Raw genomic sequence first — 22,613 nt, forward strand, 5'->3', positions numbered from 1 at the left:
AGAGAGGAGAGAGGAGAGAGGAGAGAGATCCATTAGCTACAGAAGATTTTAGCCACACCACAAATCCAGACCTCTAACAATATTCTCCAGCAACCAAGTTCTTCTTCCAGTGCCCACCTCCCTCCCTTAGGGTAGGCAGAAACATTGGAAGTCACCTACTCCCATGAACAATGCTGCTTACCACAAACAGAGCTGCCATAGAACTCCCAAGTGCCACTGGTGTCATCCTCAGTACGCCCCTGCAGGTCATTTAAATAGTCTGCAGAGAAAGGGGGGGGGTAGTGACGGAAGATAAAATATACTGGCAAACTAGGTGTGGTGTCACATAACTATAATCAGAACAGAACATATATATAACTATATGTATAGTTATATTAATATAACTATAACATATAACTATAGTTATACGTTCATATAACTATAACAGAAAGTTTGAGGCCAGCCTGGGCCCCACCATGGAATCCTGTCCCCACACAAAACAAAACCCCATTTGACAGTAACAAAATGCTGGTCCAGTTAGGGTACATTTCTCCTATGAACTCATGATAGGCTATTTTGTGGATGGGTCTGCAAGTAGCTTCTCAATTCTTAGAAGCCCTCTGTGGTACCTAACTGTTAACCTGAGGGACTTGCTGAGGGACAGGCCACTCTGACCTACCAAACGAAAGCAAAGCAGCTCTGCAGCTTTTGTATATAAAACCAAGGAAGAGCTGTATCTTTACACCTTGTCTCTGATCAAGTGAGCAACTTCTCCCAGGAAGTTCAACTCAAGATGGGCATGAGTGGGTCGTGGGCCAACTGAGGGAACTCTTTCTCAGAAAGTGTCTGATAAGGAATGCAACCACACATGCCCAACAGTCAGGAAACCCTCTGTGCTTCTGTTTTGGGGATCTCATAACACCTGGGGCTTAAAAGATGGCTTTATCCTAAGACCAAACAACATCACCCAAAACTGCATGCCCAGGATAGTGCGTAACTCCAACAGCCTTGCTATGTAAACTTATGGGCCATGCTTAGGTGAAAAGGAGATTTGTAGAAAAAGAAACCAACCAAACAACCAAAGAAGCAATCAAAGAAAAGCTACCACAAAGAAGACAAAAAAACAAAACAAACAAACAAACAAAAAACAAAACAAAACCCATTTGCTTTCTGCCTAGTCACACCCAAATCAAAATATACACTCTCCATGTCTTCCCACCCCAGCCACCCTTTGGGTGGTGTGAGTGAGGGCCCAGAGCTTCCCGTATGCTAAGTAAGTGCTCAACTACCAGGCCCTCATAAGTCAGGCTGGCCTTACATGCACAATTCTCCATCCTTATGTTCTTAGAGTATCTAGGACTGTAGGTGACTGCCACCATACCATGCATGGGTGAATCAAACTTTTGAATAAGATCATTCATTGGACTACATCATACCTGTTAAAAACTTCTCCATAAGTTCACTGTGGGTCATTTTCATGATGGTTCTTCCTGAGTAGGTAGCCAAAGTAGGATCAGCACCATAGGAAAGAAGCAATCGCACAATTTCCAAGTGATCATTCTCCACAGCATCATGCAGAGGCCTGGGAAAAGACATATAGTGGCATTAAGCTTGTGTGAACACACACACACCTCCTACAGTGAACATCCTGGGTGCAGTATCAATATCATTGTAGGTATGAACAACTGGCTTCAAGTCAAAGAACCAGCTCTCCTCTAAAGACTGATGAAGGGACTATTTCAGGGTCAAATACCTAAGGAAGAACTTAAGTCTATGATGAAAGTATCTTAAGGGTCTGACAGTGGTATATTCACAATAGGGCACAGGAGTCAACGCCATTAGAAAACCATGACACTCAGGAGGCAGAGGCAGGCAGAGCTCTGTGGTTTCAAGGCCAGCCTGGTCTACAGAGTGAGTTTCAGGATAACCAAGGCTACAATGGAAAAACTATCTCCAAAAAAACAAGACAAAACAAAAGCCTTAAAGATTCACAGGTTACCTTTAGCTATTTATGAGCATGAGGGGAACCCTCATGCCCTGCCTCCCAGCAGTGTACCCCTCAAGATGCTGTGCAGACTCAGAGCTGATATTAAGGACAAGGTGAACACCAGGGCTTGGGTGTGGATGGTGACTGAGGAAGCAGGGGAGGGAGGCACAGATGGTCTTTAGTCTGTCCCCAGGGGTGTTTCAGTTCACAAGTACTTTGAAGAGTGACTTCCCAGATGGTAACGAACAGTTCAGAGTTTAAAAAGGCAGTACCCCCCGACTCTTCATGAAGACATGGCCTCTATGGAGGTTCTTGGTCTGTAGGAGAACCACAGAACTGGCCAAGACTAGGAGAGGTTTGTCTACACATTGCCAGAAAAAATCTGTTCAGTTCAATTCTAGGCTGGCATCTGTGCAGGTGTGATTTTCTCTCTCCCTGCCTCTCGGGGGTGGTGGGGTCCTGCGTCCCCTCCGAAGGATGAGGAGGCAAGAAGAACAAGACACACCACTGACCTGGTTCCATCCTGGGCACTGCAGTTGACATCAGCGCCATATTCAAGGAGGTGGCGTACGATGTTGAGCCATCCTCTGGCACAAGCTTCATGCAGGGCACAGTAACCAGCATTGTCTCGATGATTGACATCACAGATCTTGTTCTCCAGGCAATATAAGACCACTTCCTGTGGGGAGGAAACAGGAAACACCATCCGATCACCACACAGTCGCCTCACAAGGAAGACTTCTCCATAGTTCTACAACTCCACACTGGGGCCCAAGAACCCACTGTAGTTTGGGTGGTGCCTGGATGTTTCTTTGGGGCTCAGAACAGTGTGAAGGGCTCCGTGTGGCCTGAGACTGTGTGGCTCCAGTATGCTTGGCTCAGTGTGGAAGGAACATGCAGAGACTCAGCTGCAGAGATCTCAAAAGGGATCATCCAAAGCCAGGCATGGTGGCTCACACCTGGGATTCCCAACACTCAGGAGGTTGAGGCCAGCGGACCAACAAGAATCTGAGACTAGCCTAAGATACAGGGGTGCATTCACCTGTACAATGGCAGTATGTTCCACGGGGTCATTATAGACAGTAAACAGCCACGTTTGATTAAAAGGAAAGGTGATCGAACTGAAGCAAAATGAAAAAGTGCCACCACATCCTGCAACCCAGAGCCAGTCAGGCAGATTCCAGCCACGGCTACAGACAGGAGGCAGAGGCTGGGCAGCCAGGCCTCTGGATGAGAGGCAGGGTTCTAGTGGGGGCTCTTGCCAGGTATCTTAAATATCATCAAGGAATAGCAGGAAGCCAAATGTGGTGGTATACACCTGTAATCCCAGCACTCAAGAGACTGAGGCAAGGGGATGACTTTAAGTTGGAGGCCAGCCTTGATGGCAAGCCTGGGACATGAAGCAAAATCCACTCTTAAAAACAAAGAAACAAAGAAACACCCTCCTTAAACAGACAGGTGTGGAAAAAAGACATAAAGGGGGCTGGGGAGACAGTAAGTAGTTCAGCGCAAGAGACTTTGTGCTTGCTAGGCAGTGCTCTGGGTTTCATTCATTCACACCACCAAGGACACCAAGACCTCAAATGACCCCACCTTTCCTCACTTCTCACTCTACTCAAGACTGAATCAATGAAAGACACTCTTATTTACCTAAGTCAATGACAAGAATCAGATAGATCCCATGCTAGAACAAAACAGAACAAGCCCGCCCCACCCCGCCCCCTCTGCAGACTGCGGCTGGTGTCAACACTTTGCATCCAAATCACTATTACTACTCCCACTCCTTTAGCATGCTAAAATATTAACGTGAGCCACTCCCAGTAAGCATGGCAGTAATTTATTCCATGTCTTATTACCATGATTAAGCAAGTTTTCAAACATATTGAACAGTATCTGTCACCGGGAAACCGCTTACGCTATCTTCCTCTAAGTCATGCCAAGCAGATTGTTCCTAACTTCTAAGAATGGGGAAAGTGTGGGAGTGGCCTAACGCGTGGTCTGTCAGTGAAAGGGAAACCTCACAGGTAACACTGGGCCTCCCTTCGTGACACTGGGGAAACTCATCTGTTAGACAGAAAGTAGGGCTACTCATAGACATGAGGTGGGTTGTGAAAACTCTCTTATGCCCTTTCTAGGACAGTTCAGTCAAAGGTAAAGGGTTGCTTGAGTCCTAACTAGAATGTTCCAGATGCCTCCCTGTGAGGCTAAAGATGCATGCTGGTAAATCTGACCATCTGTGCCCTGCTGTTTCAAGTCGCCACGGCAGGCAGCTCCCTTCTAAAACAAGGGGAGGAAGAGAAAAGGCATGCTTGGCACGGCATTTCTTCCTTCAGGTTCTAACCTGCCAGAAAGCCCACAATGCTCTGAGCTCCCAGGCCACCTGCCCTGAGCACCGGTATCCAGGATACCGCATGAAGCTGCTGCTCTTTTAGCAGGCCCTCACTAGCCAGACTCGAGTGGATGGCTGCAATCTAATGAGCTCTGTGCCCCAGCCAGGAAGAGACCTCGTCACGTGACTCTGGGATCGGTGAGCACCTCCGACTGCTGTGCAAAGATCAATTTATGTGGATCCCGGCGGTCTGCCCGGTGTCCTCTCAACCCAGGGTTTATTTGTTCTGACAATTATGGCCCTCACCTGGAAGCCTACCTTGCTACAGGGCTGATTTGAGAGAACCTAGAAATGAAAGAAGCCAGAGCAGAAGGCCAAGTCAATTCATTCTTTTCCTGGAGGGAGGCAGCAGTGGCCACACACTAGGCCAGGCATTTGCCAAGGCCTAGTCTCATTCAGCTGCACTGATGTCACTTGGCCTGAGATTTTGCCCCACACCACTTTCCACGGGCTAGGAAACACCAGGAAGAAAAGTGGGGGTGTTCTCACCCAACACTCTGGGAGACTGTGGTCCAGAGGGGTTAAGATTCCCAACCAAGGGGAAATATTCGACTCATCACCCAAGCCAAGTCCCAGGTCTGCTGGGAAGCCTCGAAAGGCCCAATAAAAGGCTCTGGCTAGAGGGCTTCAATCCAGCTGTTGTCAGTATCCCTCTGACCCACTGCTGGAGTCAAGCAAGCTAATACCTCTCTCCTAGGTGGGAGGGGGTGAAAGCTTCTTTACAGATGCCAACTGCTGTCCCCAACAGGGTGAAGATGCGTGCCTGCCTGATACATTTCTCTGCTATTTTCTGCACCAGCAATGGGTGTTTGAAGGACAGCCCACCCATTCCTAAACAAAAATCAAACTGTTTTTGTTGGACAATTCTGTTAAGAGGCCATAAGCCGAATGCCATTAACCGCAAAATGTAACCATAAAGGCCATAAACCCGACATTGTTAATTAATTAAATGCCTCATTAACTTTTTTAAAAACATGATTTATTTAATTCATAGAAAATTTAACCATCACCACTAAATGCACAAGCATGTGGTTGCCTGCTGGCATTTTAGCTAGAGAAGCAGAAGCCTTCTTAGTAGGAGACAAGCAATGTTGAGTGTGCCTGGCCTGCCTGCCTGCTCAGTGGTCTATCTAGTTGAGACACCCCTGAAGAGATGGGGTGCTATAAACCCCTAGACCCACAGTAGCCGAAAGAGAATGAGGGTCAGGGGAGAGGGGTTTCCTTTTCGATGTCCTTGAAGCATCTGTAGCCAACTAGGAAACAACAGTGGCAAAGTTCACTGCTGGAAAAACTCCCTCATAACTGCATGTCTCCAACAGTTCCTTACAGACAAGGAAATCGTCCTTCATTTAGAAAGTTTGAAATTGCCACAGCTGAATGGCATAGCATCCAACACCTCAAATTCTGCCAAAAGAAACCCAGGAAAGTCAGACTCTGGGTGAGTGAAATGGTTTAACGTTAATAGTGAAAATACTGGGTATTGAAATTTACATATTGAAAATTCCACGTGCCTGTATGGAGAAGTTCAATAAATATTCCCTGGGCTATCAAAGGAACAGAGCCTGAAAAAGTGCTCCTTCGTGTAGGTCTCAGACCTACCAGCTGCATAAAAACTATTCCTTAGAGAAGCCCCAAGGGTCTCTTGAGCCTCACCATTTCTCTCTGCAAAGGAGTAAGACCTTTGGAAATGATGCCAAGATCAAAGGGCTAAGAAAGAAGCCTTGTTTCTCTATGAGCAAAGAAGCCTGCTGCCCTTGAGGGAACCCTCGTTCCCTCACTGCCTCCTTTGGTGAGCTTGCCAGAAGCCCAAGTGTAGCACTGGTGAAGCCCCATGAAAGGAAATCGATGCAGAGCACGTAGCCTCACCCTTGTCCTAGGTGGTGATGCTCTCTGCCTGTGGTTAAACAACCAACGGCCACTGGCCCTTAAACCACAGTAACTGAGGAGATTACCAATCTTTTCCTCTAGCTATCTCTGAGACAGTTCTGAGATATAAAACAGAGATGTGTTGATGCAAACGACGGCACACACAACCAGAAACACGGTGTTCCCAAGAACCATCCTTCCCTCATGTTCCCACCCCACCAAGCTACAATTCCCAGGCTGGGATCTCGGTCACTGGTTAATGTAGGGCTAGGTGATCCCACCGAAAAATACAATGGTTCATCAGAATGAAAGTAAGGATGCCAGGCTGCTGGCTAAATCCTGCTGGGCCTGGCCTACTGTGGGCCAGTGTATCCACATGTTTCCTTCACACCTCCACACACAACTTGCTGAACAACATTTTATTTTGACCATCCAATTCCCAGGGGGCTGATGTCAGGGCTGATTTTTTTTTTTAAAGCCCTTTGTCCTATGCGCTATTACACCACGATTTCAATTGGCAAGTGGGTGTGGGATGCATACAGAGGCAGAAATAGGCGGTTAGCTCCAGGAGGTTCTGAACAGAAAGGGCCCCCCTGGAGCCTTTGGAGAGAAGAGTCCAAGAAGAGCTAGGGACGGTGGTGATGGGACAGGGCTGGGTTTTGTGGTCACTGTTCAGGGTCAGTATCTTTCCAAGTTCTCCAGTCCCTCTGCAACTTTCCTCAACCAAAAGTACAGATGCCAGCCCAAAGAAAATGAGAGGGAAAATGAGTTACTGTGGATGGTGCAGGCCTGGAACATACCATAGAGTGCTTGGGCAGGCCAACACTGAGGTGAGGGCACAGGTCCAGTTGGCAGCAGTGAATTTGGGGCAGAACCCCCTCAGGCTGCCGCTCCCTCTCTCAGATATCATTCCAGTCAGGGCTGCCTTCCCCACCACAGTGGGTCCATGCCAACCATCTCAACAGTCACTTTCAACCCCTGAAGACCACCTTTCTACCAGCAATAGCATAAGCCAACCAAAATAGAGTTAATTGCTTCTCTACACTCTTCTTAATCACCAATCAAAAGGAATCATTAAAATTTACCTCAGTCACCAAGTCCTGAGTTATGTCAGACTTTCTATCAGAGATAAGGAAGCAAGCATGGCATGGCTAGCCTACCTGCCTGAACAGGAACTGAATATCTGAGGCCTTTCTTTTTCTACCCTGACAGACCTAGGTACCAAAAAGACAGCAGCCAGAGTGGGTCTAATACAAACACATCCTGCTGGGCCTTGGAACACATCCTGATGTGGAGGGGCTGGGCTCTGCTCTCCAAGTCCCTCCCTGAAGCTACAGCGCCTAGCTTGAAGCAGCAGCAGCTGGGTGCTTCAGATCCAGAGTGCCCATAAGTACACACTCACCTCATAGCCTAGGCGGGCAGCCCGCTGCAGCAGGGTCTCGCCAGCATTCTTATTGACAATGAGTCTCCGAGCTTCTGGCGGCATGGGGCGAGACTGGGTGGTCTCTTGAGGAGAATTTGAGCGTGGCAGCTGTGTGGCCTGGGTGGCCGGTAGCAATTGTTGCAAACGGTCAAAGGCCTTTGGCTCCTGCTTGGCTGGTGGTGACAAATCGTAGTCCGAACTGGGCTCAGGTCGTTTTCTGAATCTCCGCACAGTCATCTGTCACGAGAGTAAGCAGTATGCACAGGTAAGACTGTGACCCTTCAACACCCCCTTGCCTCTCCTCCCTTTCCTCTTTCAGAGTGACAAACCCACAGAGAAAGACACTTTCTTTTTTAGGAAGGGAGAGGTCTGTCAAAGGAAGATTGGGGGTGGGGTTTCACTCTTACTACTTTGAAACTTCATGGCCACCCGGTGAACATGCCCCTCTAGGACAGGAGTGATATAAGGGCGGTTGCAGGCCAGGAAGCGGGGAGCTTCCTCCATGAGAAGCAGGCACAAGGGGGGAGCGGGCCAGAAGGTACCTTGGTGTCACTGTTCTCCACATAGTAGTCTCCTGTAATCTGCAAGCTCCTCCTGGACTCCTGAGGTATCAAGTGCTTGGTTTTGCACAGTCTCTTCCCGGATGGCTTCTCGACGTTGTCTGTGTATTTTTGCAGCGGGGAGGCAGCCCGACAATCCTCGTCTTCCTCTGTGCACAGCACATCTGTCTTCTGGCTTTCTTTAATTTTCTGCTGTTTGGCAGGCAGCCTCGAGGCTGGCGTGCAGCTTGGCTGAGTCTGCTTTTTGCCACTTGCATTGGTGGATGAAAGGCTCTTCATGGGCGGAGAGTCGGAGAACACAGGCAAGCCTAAATACGGAGGGGGCGGTGACGGGCGGGGGAGGGGGAGAAGAAGCAGGCGTTACACAGTTGTAGCCGATGCAGAAAGAAAAGCCCATTGTTAGCACTGATCACTGGAGCGGCTTCAGTTTTTAAAGATATACCAATTATGTTTTCAAAGCATTAATATTTTAATTATCCCACATTCAAATGGCAAATAGGTTAACCCTCAAAATGCCAAGCGGTAAGTTTCTTCAAAGGGCCAGGACAAGAGGACAGAAACTGGTTCTTCCTGCTCTCCCCCACCCACTGGGCTCAGGTGCTCCACGAATCCAGAAGAGCCCGGATGGATTGTGTTGGCAAGGTTGTGGGGTCACCCAGCCTTCCCTTCCTGCCCATTCATATAGTGGGAAATCAGGAAGGAAGTGGAAAGAAGACAGGCAATGATGTGTGTGGGAGGACATCACTAAAACGCACCACCTGCCACAAACTTTGATGGCCCAAGTCCCTGTGCTCCCCAAGAGGCCCTTTCCCATGGAATGCATGACCTATCCTCTGGAAGCACAGTGAGTCGTCAAGAGGTGGTCTCTGCATACCTTGCTCATTGTCACAGGATTTGAGGGACTCTTCCGACCAGCCTCTGTTGCCTTTGGCCTCTGCCTTTTTCCTGCCAGGCTTCTCTTCAGTGATGTTATTCCCCTGGGAGGTGACCTCAGGCTGAACAGCCTGGGTCCCCTCCTTCCTGCTTTGCCGGCCAGGTTTGCTCTCGGCTGCCGCCGCCACCTGCTGTTCCCACCGTTCTCTAAGGTGCAGCAAGTGGCGCTGCTTTTTAGGATGGAGCCCTGTTAATTCAATGCACACCTTCAGGTTGGTCAGCTCATTACAATGTGGGTCTTCTAAGTGGTTAGAGGAACTGTTTGTCATTTCCCTCTCAGGCCAGTCATCTAATGGAGAAATAACTACAAATTAATCAAAAAGCCCCATGGGGAGGGAAAAAACTGTCTTACATAGCACCAGTGGGGTGGGGGAGGGGAAGGGTGTGGCCGCTGTCTTGGCTTGGCAGGTCACTTTATTTTTCTTTGGCTGCCTCTGGATTTGGAGGGAGGGGAGGTGGGTGCCGCCTCCCCAGGGCTTCAGGAGGCATTGTGGGAGTGGCAAGGCTGTCTATGGAGGGAGGGGGGAGAGGTGCTGCAATAACCCCACTGTGATCCCACACAACCACACTCAAGTGTGCCCTCTGCGGCTGCATGCACAGGCCTCCCAAGCAGGCAGTGGAAGCTGGCCAAGCTCACCTTTGGAGATCCGCCTCCGCTTGGCCTTCAGAGGGTCCTCAGCTTGCTCTTCCACAGTGGTCTCAGTGTGGGTGCTGTCACCTGACAATTTGCGTTTCCTGTCTAGCCGGAGGGTGGGGCTATGTGGCATGTCCACCACCCCCTGGTCAGTGGGTGGCTCACTCACAGGCGGCCTCTCCAAGAAATACTTCTCCACAGGAAGTTCTTTGTCCTCTGGGGCTTCAAAGAGCTCATGTTTGTTTCCAGTACTATACTCGCCTGTAGGACAGACAAACATACAGAAATAAAGATCTAGGTCCTTACACGGAGGCAGACTACAGGGAGCAGGCAGGATAGCCTCGGCCAAGGCCACGGTGATGAACACTTGACAGATCTTGTGAGACAGAGATCCTCACCCATTAGGAACATGGAAGCAGGATAATCAGAACTTTCCAGAGAAAGGGCATGCCAAAACGAGTCAGCATGTACAGCAAGGTCTTGTTTTTCTAATCTTTTTGTAGTTGGGGGCTGGAGGAACCCAGAAAGGGCTGAGGTATCCACACTCTCAACTAAGTCTGGTTAAACTAAAAAATCTTCGGGGAAGCGTTTGTTAGGTCATTATTTGGAAACACAGAGGGGCAAGAGGGTTGTAGTAAAAGACTAAGCATCTCCAAAATGGCATTTGCCCAAGGGGCAACATCTATGTGTACTTGAACAGACAAAAGATGATGAAAAATGAGGACTGTAGTTGCGAGGTGTTGAAAGAAGCCTAGGACCTGGATGTGCAGGAGGGGGCAGAGAACCCTGCAGACCCAGGGCTGCTGGGAGGAAAGGCCCAGCAGAGCCAAAGGCAAGGATCCCTTAGCAAAACCTAAACTTCAGAGACAACTTCAAAGGGCTCAATCTGATGGCTGCTGACAGAAATCCCGATCACTAAATCAAGAAGCTGCTCCCATTTAATGTCCAAAATAGGGGATCCCCACGGGGACTCAGGTCACCTAACCTGCGCGCTCTCTCTCCTGCAAACATCTATAGACAAGACCTCATCCCCTTCACAGTCTTTTGTAGCCAGGCAAGCATGAACAAAACTGTTGGCTCCAGCTCCCCAGGGCTCCTTCAGTTCTCTGGACCGGACCAAGGGACAAGAGGACCTGAGGAACTGAGTTCCATTCCCGGGACCTACATGGTGGAAGAACTGTCATCTGACCTCCACATATGTACTGTGACATGTGTTTGCACACAGAAAATAAATCCCCCAAACAACAACAACAAAAATCTACTATGTAACGACCACCATAAGGCCTAGTGCTTGCCCATGGATCACTAAAATGACCCCACATGTTCCTGGGGGTGTGGGTCTCCTGGGGGTGTGGGTCTCCTGGGGGTGTGGGTCTCCTGGGGGTATGGGTCTCCTGGGGGTGTGGGTCTCCTGAGGATGTGGGTCTGGTGTTTTGGTAGCGCTGCAGGAGTCATTTTGTGGGTGAAATAAACATTCACCTCATAGGATGAGCTCAATACGTTTCAAATTCCACCCCTACTTCCGGCCAGCTCTGCTCATGCATCCCTGACTTCTTTCAAGGGCAATCCAGCATTGAGTGGCTGTCAGGTGTGGGTGTGCAGCACCTTAGGGAACATGGTACTGGATCCAATCTGAGCTAAGGAATGGCTATACATCCCCAACCACTCTTCCTCCTGATGGTGGTATACCTTATAAATAGAACACCTCCTGTATGGTATGTTTTGTAGTTCATATAACTGAAGGACATGGTCAAAGCAGGTTTTTGGCAATGGCAACGTCCCACCATAAGGCTTGACAGCAGCCAGCGAAGACATGCAGACTGCCACCGACAACTGCACTCAGCATGGCAGGGGTCTTGGAGATAGCAGGCCGCATGGTCTCACTTGTGCTAGCCACTCTGTGACCCACCCTCTGAACTGCTCTGCCACTAACAGTACAACACTTTACAACTTGGCCACACTGGGCTATAAAGTGGGAATGTAATGACCAGCTGCCTCTCCTCTTCCTTCATCAACCCTGGCTGCTCAGGGAAAAGGGAAGGGCCAGAGAAATTATTTATACAGGATCCTTAAACCAGCTCAAATGTACCCCAGAATTTCAGTGTACCTTGTTCACTCTCTCTCTTTTGTAGGTGATGTGAAAGGAAGGTAACTGGGTCATGTCAGAACTGCCTATGGATGGACTCAATGGCTATCAGACAGCAGCACATTCTCAGATTCCACTGCCCTGTCTTATCCAGCATGATACCCCCTCCTATCAATCAATCGCTAAGGCTCTCTCTGCCCTGAGTACTCTACATTCACTTCCTAGTCTTAACAGTTGAACTCCGGTTCTCGAGTAGGCACCTGTATCACTGTCTAAGCTATTTTCTTGGGAAGCTTTTCCACGGATGCTTTCAGTCTCACTGTCAACTCATATCAGTGAAATGAAGCTTACCTCAATCAGCTGACCTTTTGCCCAAAGTGCCCTGGTAAAACCACCCAAAAGACTGTTTCATGGGCTGATATCAGCTGAAAGGGGCCTGCCTCCATTCCTTACATGATTCCCTAAAGGCTGGGGGGTGGCTATCTCATTCTTTTCTGGGATTTTCCCATCTGAGCAAACCTGCACACAGGGGGTGCCCTTACCACCCCATTACCATCCATGACTCCTTGCCAGGGAGGTTGGCAGGGAAAAAGAGTTAGCATATTGCTCACTGGCTCCTTCAACTTGCCACCATTCCTCATCCATCTGGCCACCATATTCCTGAGCCTTTGGGGGCTGTGAATCGCTGTATGGCAAGTCCGATTCTGCCTCATCCTGAAGAAACTCCAGAGCAGAAGAAACTCTCCACATCCCAATTACCATCAGGAACTCTCACTGATGAATCTGAGGTTCACACTAGTCCACACACCATCATCGTAGCCAGCTTCTCCTCCATTCTTCAAATCCTTAGAAACCTCTGTGCAGCCTTCCTGCAAGCCTCTTAGGGGAACAACTCTCATTCCCTTCAGAGAAGCCCCAAAGATCTGCACCAGGGTGATCTTCCAGGAGCTAATAACAATTCTGAAGCAAATACATCCCTACTGCCATCAGCCATAGGAAGCTCTACATCATTTTCATATACTTCCACTTGAATCTCTTCAAATGGGGCCAGTCCAACCACTACCAACAAGATTACCCTTAGAGCAAAGGAGATGGGCCAATAGAGAACAAGCAACAGAGGCCCTAACCACAAGGTTCTACCACCTACCAGTGCTCGTACTGTTGGCCCCTTGGTCACACTATGTAGGCAGATGTGGGTGTGGCTGTGTTGTTTAATGTTTGACATCTGCTCCCTATAGCATGGTCATATGACTTGCAGCACATATAGCCCATAATTTATCATGACTGTGCTGCCATACTATACCTTGTAGAAGCATCACCATGGCAACATTTACAAATCACCATGGCAACAAAGCAACTTCATCACTGTGGCAGCCATGCCCAGTGAGCCCTAAACAAGATGGGAGAGTTTAAGACTTCTGAGGGTCATCCTAGATGTCATTTCTCTCTGCAGGGAGCTAGTTCTGTTACCTACAGCTGAGCAGAGTAGGTGATCAATGCCAAGGCATCTCTCTAGTTCATAAAGCATGCTGGTGCTGTTCTGGGGGAGACAGATGAGAAGAAGTTCCCACAAAGCCCCTTGACTCAAGCTTCCTCCAGTTCCTGCTCAGGCTATAATTTAGCAGGTTCCAGGTCCACCCCACTCAAGAGACTGGCAAAGGGCAAAGTAGCTCATGTTCAGCGAAGACCAAGCTAATGCTTCCTTGCCCTTCCCAATCTCTAAACTGTCACAGAGAATTCCTTCCATGAGCTGTCAGGTGTGAAGGGAAGCACTTGACTCACTGGATCAATTTCTACCATTGTTGAACTCAGTCACCAGACCAAAGAGGGCAACTAAAAATCCTGACCATGTTCCCTCCCAACAAGATGCACCCACCATCTCGAAGCAGAGGGGCTGCCTCGGAAGGGGAAGGGAGCAGAGACTGGCGCTGCATGCCTATCTATAACCCGAGGTTCCAAAAGGGTAAGGCAGGAGGACTAAGGCCAGCCTGGGTTACCTGGTAAGATTTGTTACTCCATTCCCACAAAAAAAGAAAAAAGAAAAAAGAAAAAAAAACAACAGCATACAAACAAAAAACCCAACAACAACAAAACATCAAAAAACAAACAAACAAACAACCCCAAAAAGGAATAGGTAAAGTTTAGAATCCTGCCCCCTCTATTCCAAATCCCTACCTTAGTTCTCATATGCAAAGAGCTTGGCTCCTGTGGTTGTCATCCCCACCCCCTCATCCCACTCCAGGTACATCTATGAGTCTTAAAGGCAGAAAAGTATGGGGATAGTGACATTTTTCCTTCTTGAAAACCAAGCCTTTTGCACATAACCTACAGAGCACTTGATGGCAATTTCTGGCTCTTACAAGTGGCAGGAGCCCTGTTCTGGTACCCTCCAGATAGCCCACTTTGAGAACCTTGGGGGAGCCCCTCAAGCCACTCTAATTTCTTATCTCTTACGGTTGGTGGGGGTGGGGTGGGGGGTACAAAACAGAACAAGTGGGGAGGAGGTGGACCTCCCAGGCAGGTAGGTGGGAGGCCTCACAGATTCTTATCTAAGGCCAGTGGCCACTTGGGGCCTGGCTCTGTCACTTGAAAACTAAAGAAAAGGCCAGAAGGCTGGAAGCTATCCAACCTGTCAACCTCTTCTTACAGCATGTTCATTCAGAACAAAGGGGACTCCCACTTGCAGCTAGTTCCTCCCTTCTAGAAACACCTTGACTACTTCGAAACTCCTAGGGGCCACCCTTCTCGCCAAGTACCTCACAAGGTACTCGTGATTCGACTGCTCTGTGTCCACTGTGAGCACCAGAGTGGAGGAGGGCTTCCTTTGCCACTTCACCCAAGGGCAGCCCAGACCCTTTACTGCCCTCTACAAATCCGTTGACAGAGACCCTTCAGATACTTAGACGCACATCAAGAGTCCCTTGGGCAAGGGCATCATTTGCTTGCCACAGAAACTATCTTTTGCTTTAGGACTAACAGCAAACCTCCTTGGGTCTGACTGTTGCTGCAAGCCAGCCAGAGCATTTGCATCCTTAAAGGATGAACTGGAGGTAGTAAAGGAAAGATGGCACTCTAGAGAGCCAAAAATGCATGTCCTTGGACCAGAAATCCACAGATTCCTTCGGGCACCAAGCACTATACCAAGTGTGTTACACCTTCAAGGGCAACAATAGAGGGCTCTTAAACACTCAACATCACTGACTGGCTTGTCTAAGAAGCTTCTGTAACTGCTGTCCTCTGTGTTTCCCCTGACATCCTAATTCCCCTTCCCTAGTAAGGTTTCTGAAGGCCAGAGCAGGTCTCAAACTTCAGGCATAGACATTTGGGAAAACCAAAGACCCTCAGCAAGTGTTGCACACACCCTTAAAACTCTCCAAAGTCCAGCCCAACAGGGGACCCATTGTTTAGACCGAAAGATCCTTGTAAAGGCACTTACTTTTTCCCACATTTACCTCCAGACAATAAACCATCATCTGTCTGGTAGGCCTTTCCCATACACTGTTCTTGGGTTCTATTAATAACTCCCAATGAGAGCAAACAAACTCAGCAAATACCTGTTTGCCAACTTTCTGGTGCTTTGACCAACCTTCATCCCACCTCAACAAAACCTAAATGGAAAAAAACCTGAGTACTCTTCCCAGTCCACGGTAGACTGCCATGTGGGAGAGGCGCAAGGCTAATGAGTATCATTCTAGTTGCTTCAAAAAAAGAACCGACCTTTACCACCCACTTTCTCCCCACTACATTGTATTGCGCAGTCATTCACTTTGAGCCCGGTGTTTCTTTACAAACCAAGACCATGTCCCAGAAAAGAAATCCCATAGACTCCAGATTCCCGGCTGCTGCAAGCAGCCATCACTATGCTAAAGGCCAAAGCAGCCTCTTTCTCAAAGCAGTCCCCAGCTGGACCACAGGCCATTATCCACAAATCACTCTTCCTCTCACCATCTCAGGCCTCAGAAGCAGGGTGGCTCTGCTCTCACCAATATGGTGCCCCAGCCAGCTGCTCAGCTTACTTACATCTCTCAGTGTCGTTCTGGTCGGCAATGGCCTCTTCCAGGGTGACTGACTTTGGCTTTTTCTCCTGATTTCCTTTCAACCTTTCCCAGTCAGCTGGGCTGAATTTGCACACCTCGGAGTCTTTGGTTGCTGGGTGGCTACCTTCTCTCTCTTTCATCTCCAGCTCTGAGAAGCGCATCATTGCACGCTAGAAAGAAAACGGAGATGGAAAAAAAAAAAACAAAACATCTTACCACAAAGGCTATTTCATGTGCCTTATACTATAAAGGAAAGTGTTTTCAGAGAAAAGCTTGCCCAAAGCCAACCACAATTTATGAGATATAACTCAGATATTTTAAAGTTTAAGAGATAAAATTTAAGAGTGTCTACATGTAAGTAGTCACACTTTATCCATAAAGTCGTGTGTATATAGATAGACGCAATGTGTATGTATAGCCATACATACACGATTGCATAGAGACAGACATTCTCTTTTGAAGGTTATAAATAAAACAAAACAAAGCCACAGCGCAAAGAAAAACAAAAGAAAAACACAACAGAAAAGAAACAAAATGTACAATGAATAAAGACGACCATGGCCCACAAACTTCCCTTTGTATATTTGGAAATGAAATTTAACTCAAAAGGTTTATGGAAGATTCTAGTAATAAAAATTTGAAGAACTGACCTCACAGTAAGCAGCGGGTAGACATAAAATACTGTCCTCTTGTAATCCTTCCATCTATGTAATTAAAATGGGCACTCAATGGATCATTTAGATAACTTCATCCATTTTTATCAGCATAAACCAATTTTTTTCTTAACAATTGCAAAACAATTTGGCTTTATTCATCTTTTAATTAAAAGTAAAATATCTTAAGGAAATTCCTATACAACATCTATCATAATTCACTAGCAAATTAAATACATACTCTATCCCTTTAAATGAATTTTTTCTTTCTTTTATTTTTTTTTTTTGGTGAAAAAAAATTGCACGATTCCCACAGACATGCGACTGCTACACATCTCCACCAAGTATCAAGTAAGGTACTCTAAGCAACGCTTCTAGATATATTTGTTATCTTACAGGCAGAGACATCAAAGCAATTGCTAGGTAAACGTCATGCAGTCATTAGACATCCTTCATAATAATTACAACTTGTTATCAGCATTCCAGTAGAATTCTCATAAAATCTACAGAATAGCTTAAAGTATCCAGACACATGAACCTCCTAAAAGCCACTACTGCCGTCCCCTTATTGAACACATTTCATACATTTCAATTATCATAAGTGTCATTAACCAAATCTGCCTGGTACTCTATCCTACCACGTTACCCTCAAATCCCCTTTGCACATTACAAAAACTGACAACTGATAAAGTTAGTGAAATTTGGGTGGGGGGCTCACCTGCAATGCCCGCTGCTCTCGGCTGAGCTGACTGGAATCTGCATACAGTTCGGTGGTGACACACTTGAATCGGTCCCCCACATAACCTGCCGAATTAGCAATTCTTTTTGCCAGCTTGGATGGCTTCGGTTTCAGAACTTTGCCATCATTGGATTCGGCCTCATCAGTTCCTTCTTTGGTATAGGTGGGGGTGACATCCATGCTTGGAGGGGCACCGCCCACACAAAATGGTTTGGGATCCTCTTGGGTTTTCCCGAAAGTTACAGCAGGGCCCTCGCTGCCCAGAGCTGTCTCCAGGAATGGAGTTGCTACCTGCACCCCCAGGTTCTCCTTGTTGGTTCCTGCTGCAACACTATCCTTGCCTAAACTGAACACTGGCTGGCTCGAGGCCTGTTTGAAAGTGAAAGATTCGTGGAAGTCACTGATTCGGCCCAGCTCCTCTCTGAGGGAGATGAATTCACGGTGTTGCTGGATCACGGGGTCAGCTGAGGGCTTGGTGGCCTCTGTGTTCTGACCCACATTGTCGGCTACAAGGCCTGCTTTGGGTGCTCCTGCATCAGTTTTAGCATCTGCTTCTTCTCGGAGTAGGTCTACGTAGACTAGTTTGTCGCTTTTGCCCCCAGTTTTCCCTTGATTCCAGCTAGAGTTTGGCTTCAGATTCTTGTCAGTGGGGACTTCTGGATGTAGTTTGGCACTGCTAGCTTCCAACATCTCAGAAAACCGGCTACGGAGGGTTGGGTCCTCATAACGGGCTCTCTCATGGGAGCGGGACCGTCTCTCCGGCTTCTCCTCTTTTGTGATATCAATGGGTGTGTGTGGGATCAACATGGGATGTACCATGCCCAGGCCCAGGGCATCTTGGTAGGTCACAAATTCTGGCCTGCTTGCGTGCAACCCATAGGGCAGGCCAGGCTTGGGGGCAAGGTGCCCAGGAAACAGACTGCCATTGGGTAACAAAACTGGGTGAGGATACACAGGTCCTTTGCCATGTAAAGAGAGGGGACTTAGAGCGATGCCTTCTGGTGCTGGGTAAGGGAGGTAACTCCTAGGGTAGGGAATTGGTGGGGACCTGAAAGCTTCATTTGGAGATAGAAATATTGAGGTTGGCGGGAGGCCATTCTCGCTTGCTTTGAAACTCGGTTCTGGGTTGCTGGCTTTGGCTCCCTTGCTGCTGGTGCTGCCACTGTGCTTGGCAGGCGTCGATGGGGGCTGGCCCACATGCTGGATGACTGATGGCGTGGTATCCACAGAGCTCCTGCTGGTCTTGGTGCCATCTGCATTGGCGTTGGGGGCTGGTGATGCAGAGGCTGGGCGTCCCGAGCTGGACACGGACCCTGAAACATTAGTGATCTGTACAGCATCTGTGCCGCCCATGCGGGGGCACGAGGAACTCCGCTGTTGCGGTATTGCCCAGTCCAAAGCCTTGTTTTTCAGCGACAGAGTTTTGCCATTGTTCTCTTCATTAGGACTTGGCCCTGGCACCACCCAGGATGAAGGAGCGGTGCTGATGATCTCTGATCTATAGATAGAACAGCCATTTCCTGGAGGAGATAATGTTTCTTTTGGAATCTCACTTCCAGAGAGCACTAATCCACTTGCAGCCCGACTGTGAACCAGGACTGTGGGAGCCATCTTTTTCACGTGGTCAGCTTTGGAAGCGTCTACATCTACCACTTTAGAAGACAGGTCAAGTGGTTTGTCTGTGACGTCTTTGGTAACGGTCTGCTTCTCCAACAGAGGTGGTGAACCCCCATCTTTTCTGTCTTGAACCGTTGTCTTCCGGGTGTGTCCAGGCACGGATTGGGCACAATCACCTCCATCTAGAGCCTTGGGGTACTTGCCATTGGACAGCCTGGCTGTGGGGAACTCGCTACTTGCTGTCATGTATGGCTTCGTCAGGGTGACTGAGGGGGAGGTGGAGATCCTGGGATAGTGCTTGTGGAACTCGGAGTAGGTCTCTGCAGTGGGCTGAGTTGGAAGGTGGACCCGGGCTGAGGGCCGAGGTGAAGGGGGCAACAGGAGAGCTGTGTCCCCTGGCAGGCCACTATTGACTGCCTTGGCAGAGGTCACCCGGGGCTGTTTACTGTTTTGGATGTGAGGATAACTGTGGGGATCAACTGGATTCCCCGAGTTGACGCCCATCTTCCATGGTAGGCTTTTGTCTGAGCAGTGGACGAGAGGTGGAATGGCTGCAGAGGCTGAAGGTGTGGAGAGCCTCATGGGCGAAGCCAAGGAGGAGGGGATGTGGGGGTTGACATAGTGTGGGGGTGGCAGGTAGAGGAAGCGTTCCCCACTGGTGCAGACAGGCGAATACAGCGGCTGAGCCAAGCCGTAGGACTGCTGAGGTAGCAAGGCCTTGTACATATTCAGTGAATACTTATTTGGCGAGTCGAGGAAAGGATATATGGCCGGAGTGGCCCCCTCCATGTAAGGGTTGACCCAGGGCAGCCGCAGGTAACTAGCACCGTTGATGTTGAGAGGGCTCTGTTTGTCACTGGCAGGCCTATCCAAACCCAAGCTTTCTGCTGTAGCTACAGCACTTTTTTGTATCCCAGGCGGTGTTTTGTATATAGCACTGAAGCCATTTGGGGGTTTTCCAGAGACAGCAGAAGCCTCCACTGTCTCAGGAGTATTCGGTTTGAATTGCATCTCTGGATTTCTTTCCGAAGAAAACCCAAGGCCACTGAGAGAGCTTGGGGTAGCCTCTCGACCTTTTTCTGAGCCCAGGCCACACAAGCCAGAATAAACGATGTTTCCAGGGACCCGGAGCCCTTCCCGGATGAGGCCTGTGCGGTCCATACTCAGCGCTGCCAGGCCATCAATCCGATGGGCTCCACTGGTATCCACCTTTGTAAAAGAATAACACATGTTACATGGGACACCTGTCATAGTAGCAGCCCCGGTCCAAAAGAAAGGCCACCCACTGGCTCACATGACATCACCCTTAACAACCCAACAGAAAAGGTTAAAGACAACTTTGCTGTGTCCAGTGCCCTGCCCCCTCCCACATTCAAATCCTTCTGAAGCCTCATTTTTTGTTTTACATTTCTGTTCAGCTAGTACCCTGTAAGCACTGATGCACTCAGACTAGAAACCACGACGTCATTTTGCTCATCTGTGCAAACCCTACTGTGCAGTCCAAAGTCTCTGTTGCAGCACAGACAACACCAAATGAGACATTCTCTGTACCACTCTTATAGGGTACAGGACACATACTAACCCTGTGTCAGGTTGGATTGGGGAGAGAGGTACTCATTTCCTGGACACAGAAAGGTATTCTTTAACAGGACAAGAAACAGGTTTCCTCAGGACGATGGGTATGAGGAATTTTTTAGCTTATCTTAGTTCTAAATCAAAAGGGGCTTAAGGAGTGGTGCTCAAAGTATGGTTGCATCTTTTGATTTCCCTTCCCTGGTGCCTTAAAGGACAGCCAGTGTTTCATATTTTACTGGCAAAGCCTCAGGAACTACTTGGAGGCTAGAGAATTATTCAGTTTGGAGCATTAATGGGATAAATGGGTCCATGCTTCCACGTGACCAAGGAATAAGGGCTTGTGAGGGCAGAGTATATTAAAAGCAATACATAGCCAGGCCCCGATGCCCTCCCCTTCCTCACTTTGTGTGCATGAGTGAGCACGTACTTGCAAGCAAACACACACACACACACACACACCTATCCCTAATTACATACAAAGTAATAATGTATAGTTGATTACAAATCACTGATAGCCATCCTATCAAGAGAGGCCATTCATCTCTTACCACGTTGTGATTCAAGGGATTCTCCTCCCTCAGCTCCAGCCTGGCTTTTGAAGCGTCGCCATCATTCACAGGAATTTTCCTATTTAAAAAGACACACCAATTTCATGAAAACATTTCTCGCTGAATCTATCTTTCATCTATCTCCCCGGACCAGACCAGTTTCTACTAATCTCATTTATTTTTTTGAACTGTCTTAACCTTCCCTGCCATGACCTATAGTGAAAGTTGCTCCCAAATGGTGATTCAATATTACCCTGGCAGAACAAAGCAAAGGCAGGCCTTTCATGTGTGGGGACATGAATAACACATATGTCCCAGAGGTGGGCAAGCCAGAAATTAAGCATACTTCTCTCACGTGACCTTTTCTACAGAGGCCAAGTGCTGTCTTAGCTAACCCTTATAAGCTGTTCTGGAGGGCAGAAATTAAATAAAATGGCCCTGGACCAAACAGGCTAGAAGTCTACAGGCTAGCCCCTTCATCTACCCACATCTCCATTAACCCTGAGGGAAGGCTTTCAAAACTTTCTTTCCCCCAAACAAAGTTAGGGACCCCCGTCTACGAGACTAGTTTCCATGGTGATAGGGAAGTTTTATTTGCAGCCTTTATCAAAACAAGGCAGAGATTCGTGGGGATATACAATAGTATCAGAGAAATGGCAGCTACTCCAGGCAGAAGAGGAAGCTGCACATGTGTGCTAGGCTGCTGTTGGCTGTCCTGGGACTTGTTATCAGAGAGCATTGATAAAAAAAAAGTGTTCCACGCCAACTTCCAAATCCTCAGGCTAACATATGTGACAAGTGGCAGAGGCAAAGCTTCCCGGTCACCCCAAAGCTGCTTCCACCATCTCCTGTTCAGTTGCCTCTGCCCCAGTCCAACCTCACGGATTAGAAAGCCTAACCGGGCTGTCCAGTGACCAGAATCCAGGCCAATAGCCACACAGAAGGGCAGCAGAGGGCAACCTGAAACCTTGGGTCGGACCCAAGGAAAGGGTAGTCATGTCCTCACTTATTACTAAGCAAACTATTTGTTTTAAAAGCACATTGAATGCCGATCCACCTGGGCCCACACTCCTGACATTTAGAGTTAAAGCAGCAGATAGATGGGGATTAATTCTCCTTCATAAATATGAAATAATAAATTAAGGACGAACGCGCACTGAAAGGCCGCTTTAGGGGCTAATCTTTTAAAGGGCGGCAATGCTTCGCTGAACCAGGCTGCCTGTTAAAACTGTAAATCAAGGGCCACCAGCTAGACGATCTCTCTTGTCCAGACCTTTCAGGGGCCCTCTCTGGCTGTGAGGAGGTGAGGGGGGCCTGGGCATGCATGGGCTCTACTCAGGAGTGTGGGAGAGAAGACCTGTTCTCCCTCACCCGGCCTAGCCCTGGAGACTATTCACCTGTCTTCGCTTGTTCCACACATGCGGACCCTCTCGCTGTTCATCCAGCTGTGAACATTCCCATAAAGAGGAGTTGCTGAAAGCATGTCGTCTCTTGGATGGCAGCTTGGCTTCAAGCGTCTAGTCTGTTTAAAAAAAGAAAAGGGGGGGAGGGGGACGTGAGGTTAGGTAAAGAGAGGCGCTGACGAAA

At 48.4% G+C, this 22,613-nt stretch overlaps 1 protein-coding gene across 13 annotated transcripts in view; it reads right to left on the minus strand.

The window, feature by feature from the left end:
* The window catches only part of Bcor (BCL6 corepressor), a 123,578-nt gene that overhangs the window by 2,823 nt on the left and 98,142 nt on the right, over positions 1–22,613 (minus strand). For 5 of the 13 annotated variants that reach the window (XM_028767801.1, XM_028767799.1, XM_028767802.1 and 2 more), the window contains 12 exons: positions 22,424–22,548; positions 21,027–21,105; positions 17,266–20,112; positions 16,545–16,598; positions 15,878–16,064; positions 9,775–10,032; positions 9,079–9,426; positions 8,187–8,512; positions 7,624–7,881; positions 2,479–2,645; positions 1,416–1,561; positions 182–259 (listed from right to left, as the gene is read on the minus strand). In XM_028767801.1, coding sequence (XP_028623634.1) covers positions 182–259; positions 1,416–1,561; positions 2,479–2,645; positions 7,624–7,881; positions 8,187–8,512; positions 9,079–9,426; positions 9,775–10,032; positions 15,878–16,064; positions 16,545–16,598; positions 17,266–20,112; positions 21,027–21,105; positions 22,424–22,509 — 4,834 coding nt within the window. In that variant the 5' untranslated portion in view covers positions 22,510–22,548. The remainder of the gene's footprint in view (positions 1–181; positions 260–1,415; positions 1,562–2,478; positions 2,646–7,623; positions 7,882–8,186; positions 8,513–9,078; positions 9,427–9,774; positions 10,033–15,877; positions 16,065–16,544; positions 16,599–17,265; positions 20,113–21,026; positions 21,106–22,423; positions 22,549–22,613) is intronic. The other 8 variants (XM_028767808.1, XM_028767807.1, XM_028767804.1 and 5 more) reach the window with 3 other exon arrangements.

The sequence above is a fragment of the Grammomys surdaster genome, unplaced genomic scaffold, assembly GCF_004785775.1.
Source record: "Grammomys surdaster isolate TR1022 unplaced genomic scaffold, NIH_TR_1.0 182, whole genome shotgun sequence".
NCBI lineage: Eukaryota > Metazoa > Chordata > Mammalia > Rodentia > Muridae > Grammomys > Grammomys surdaster.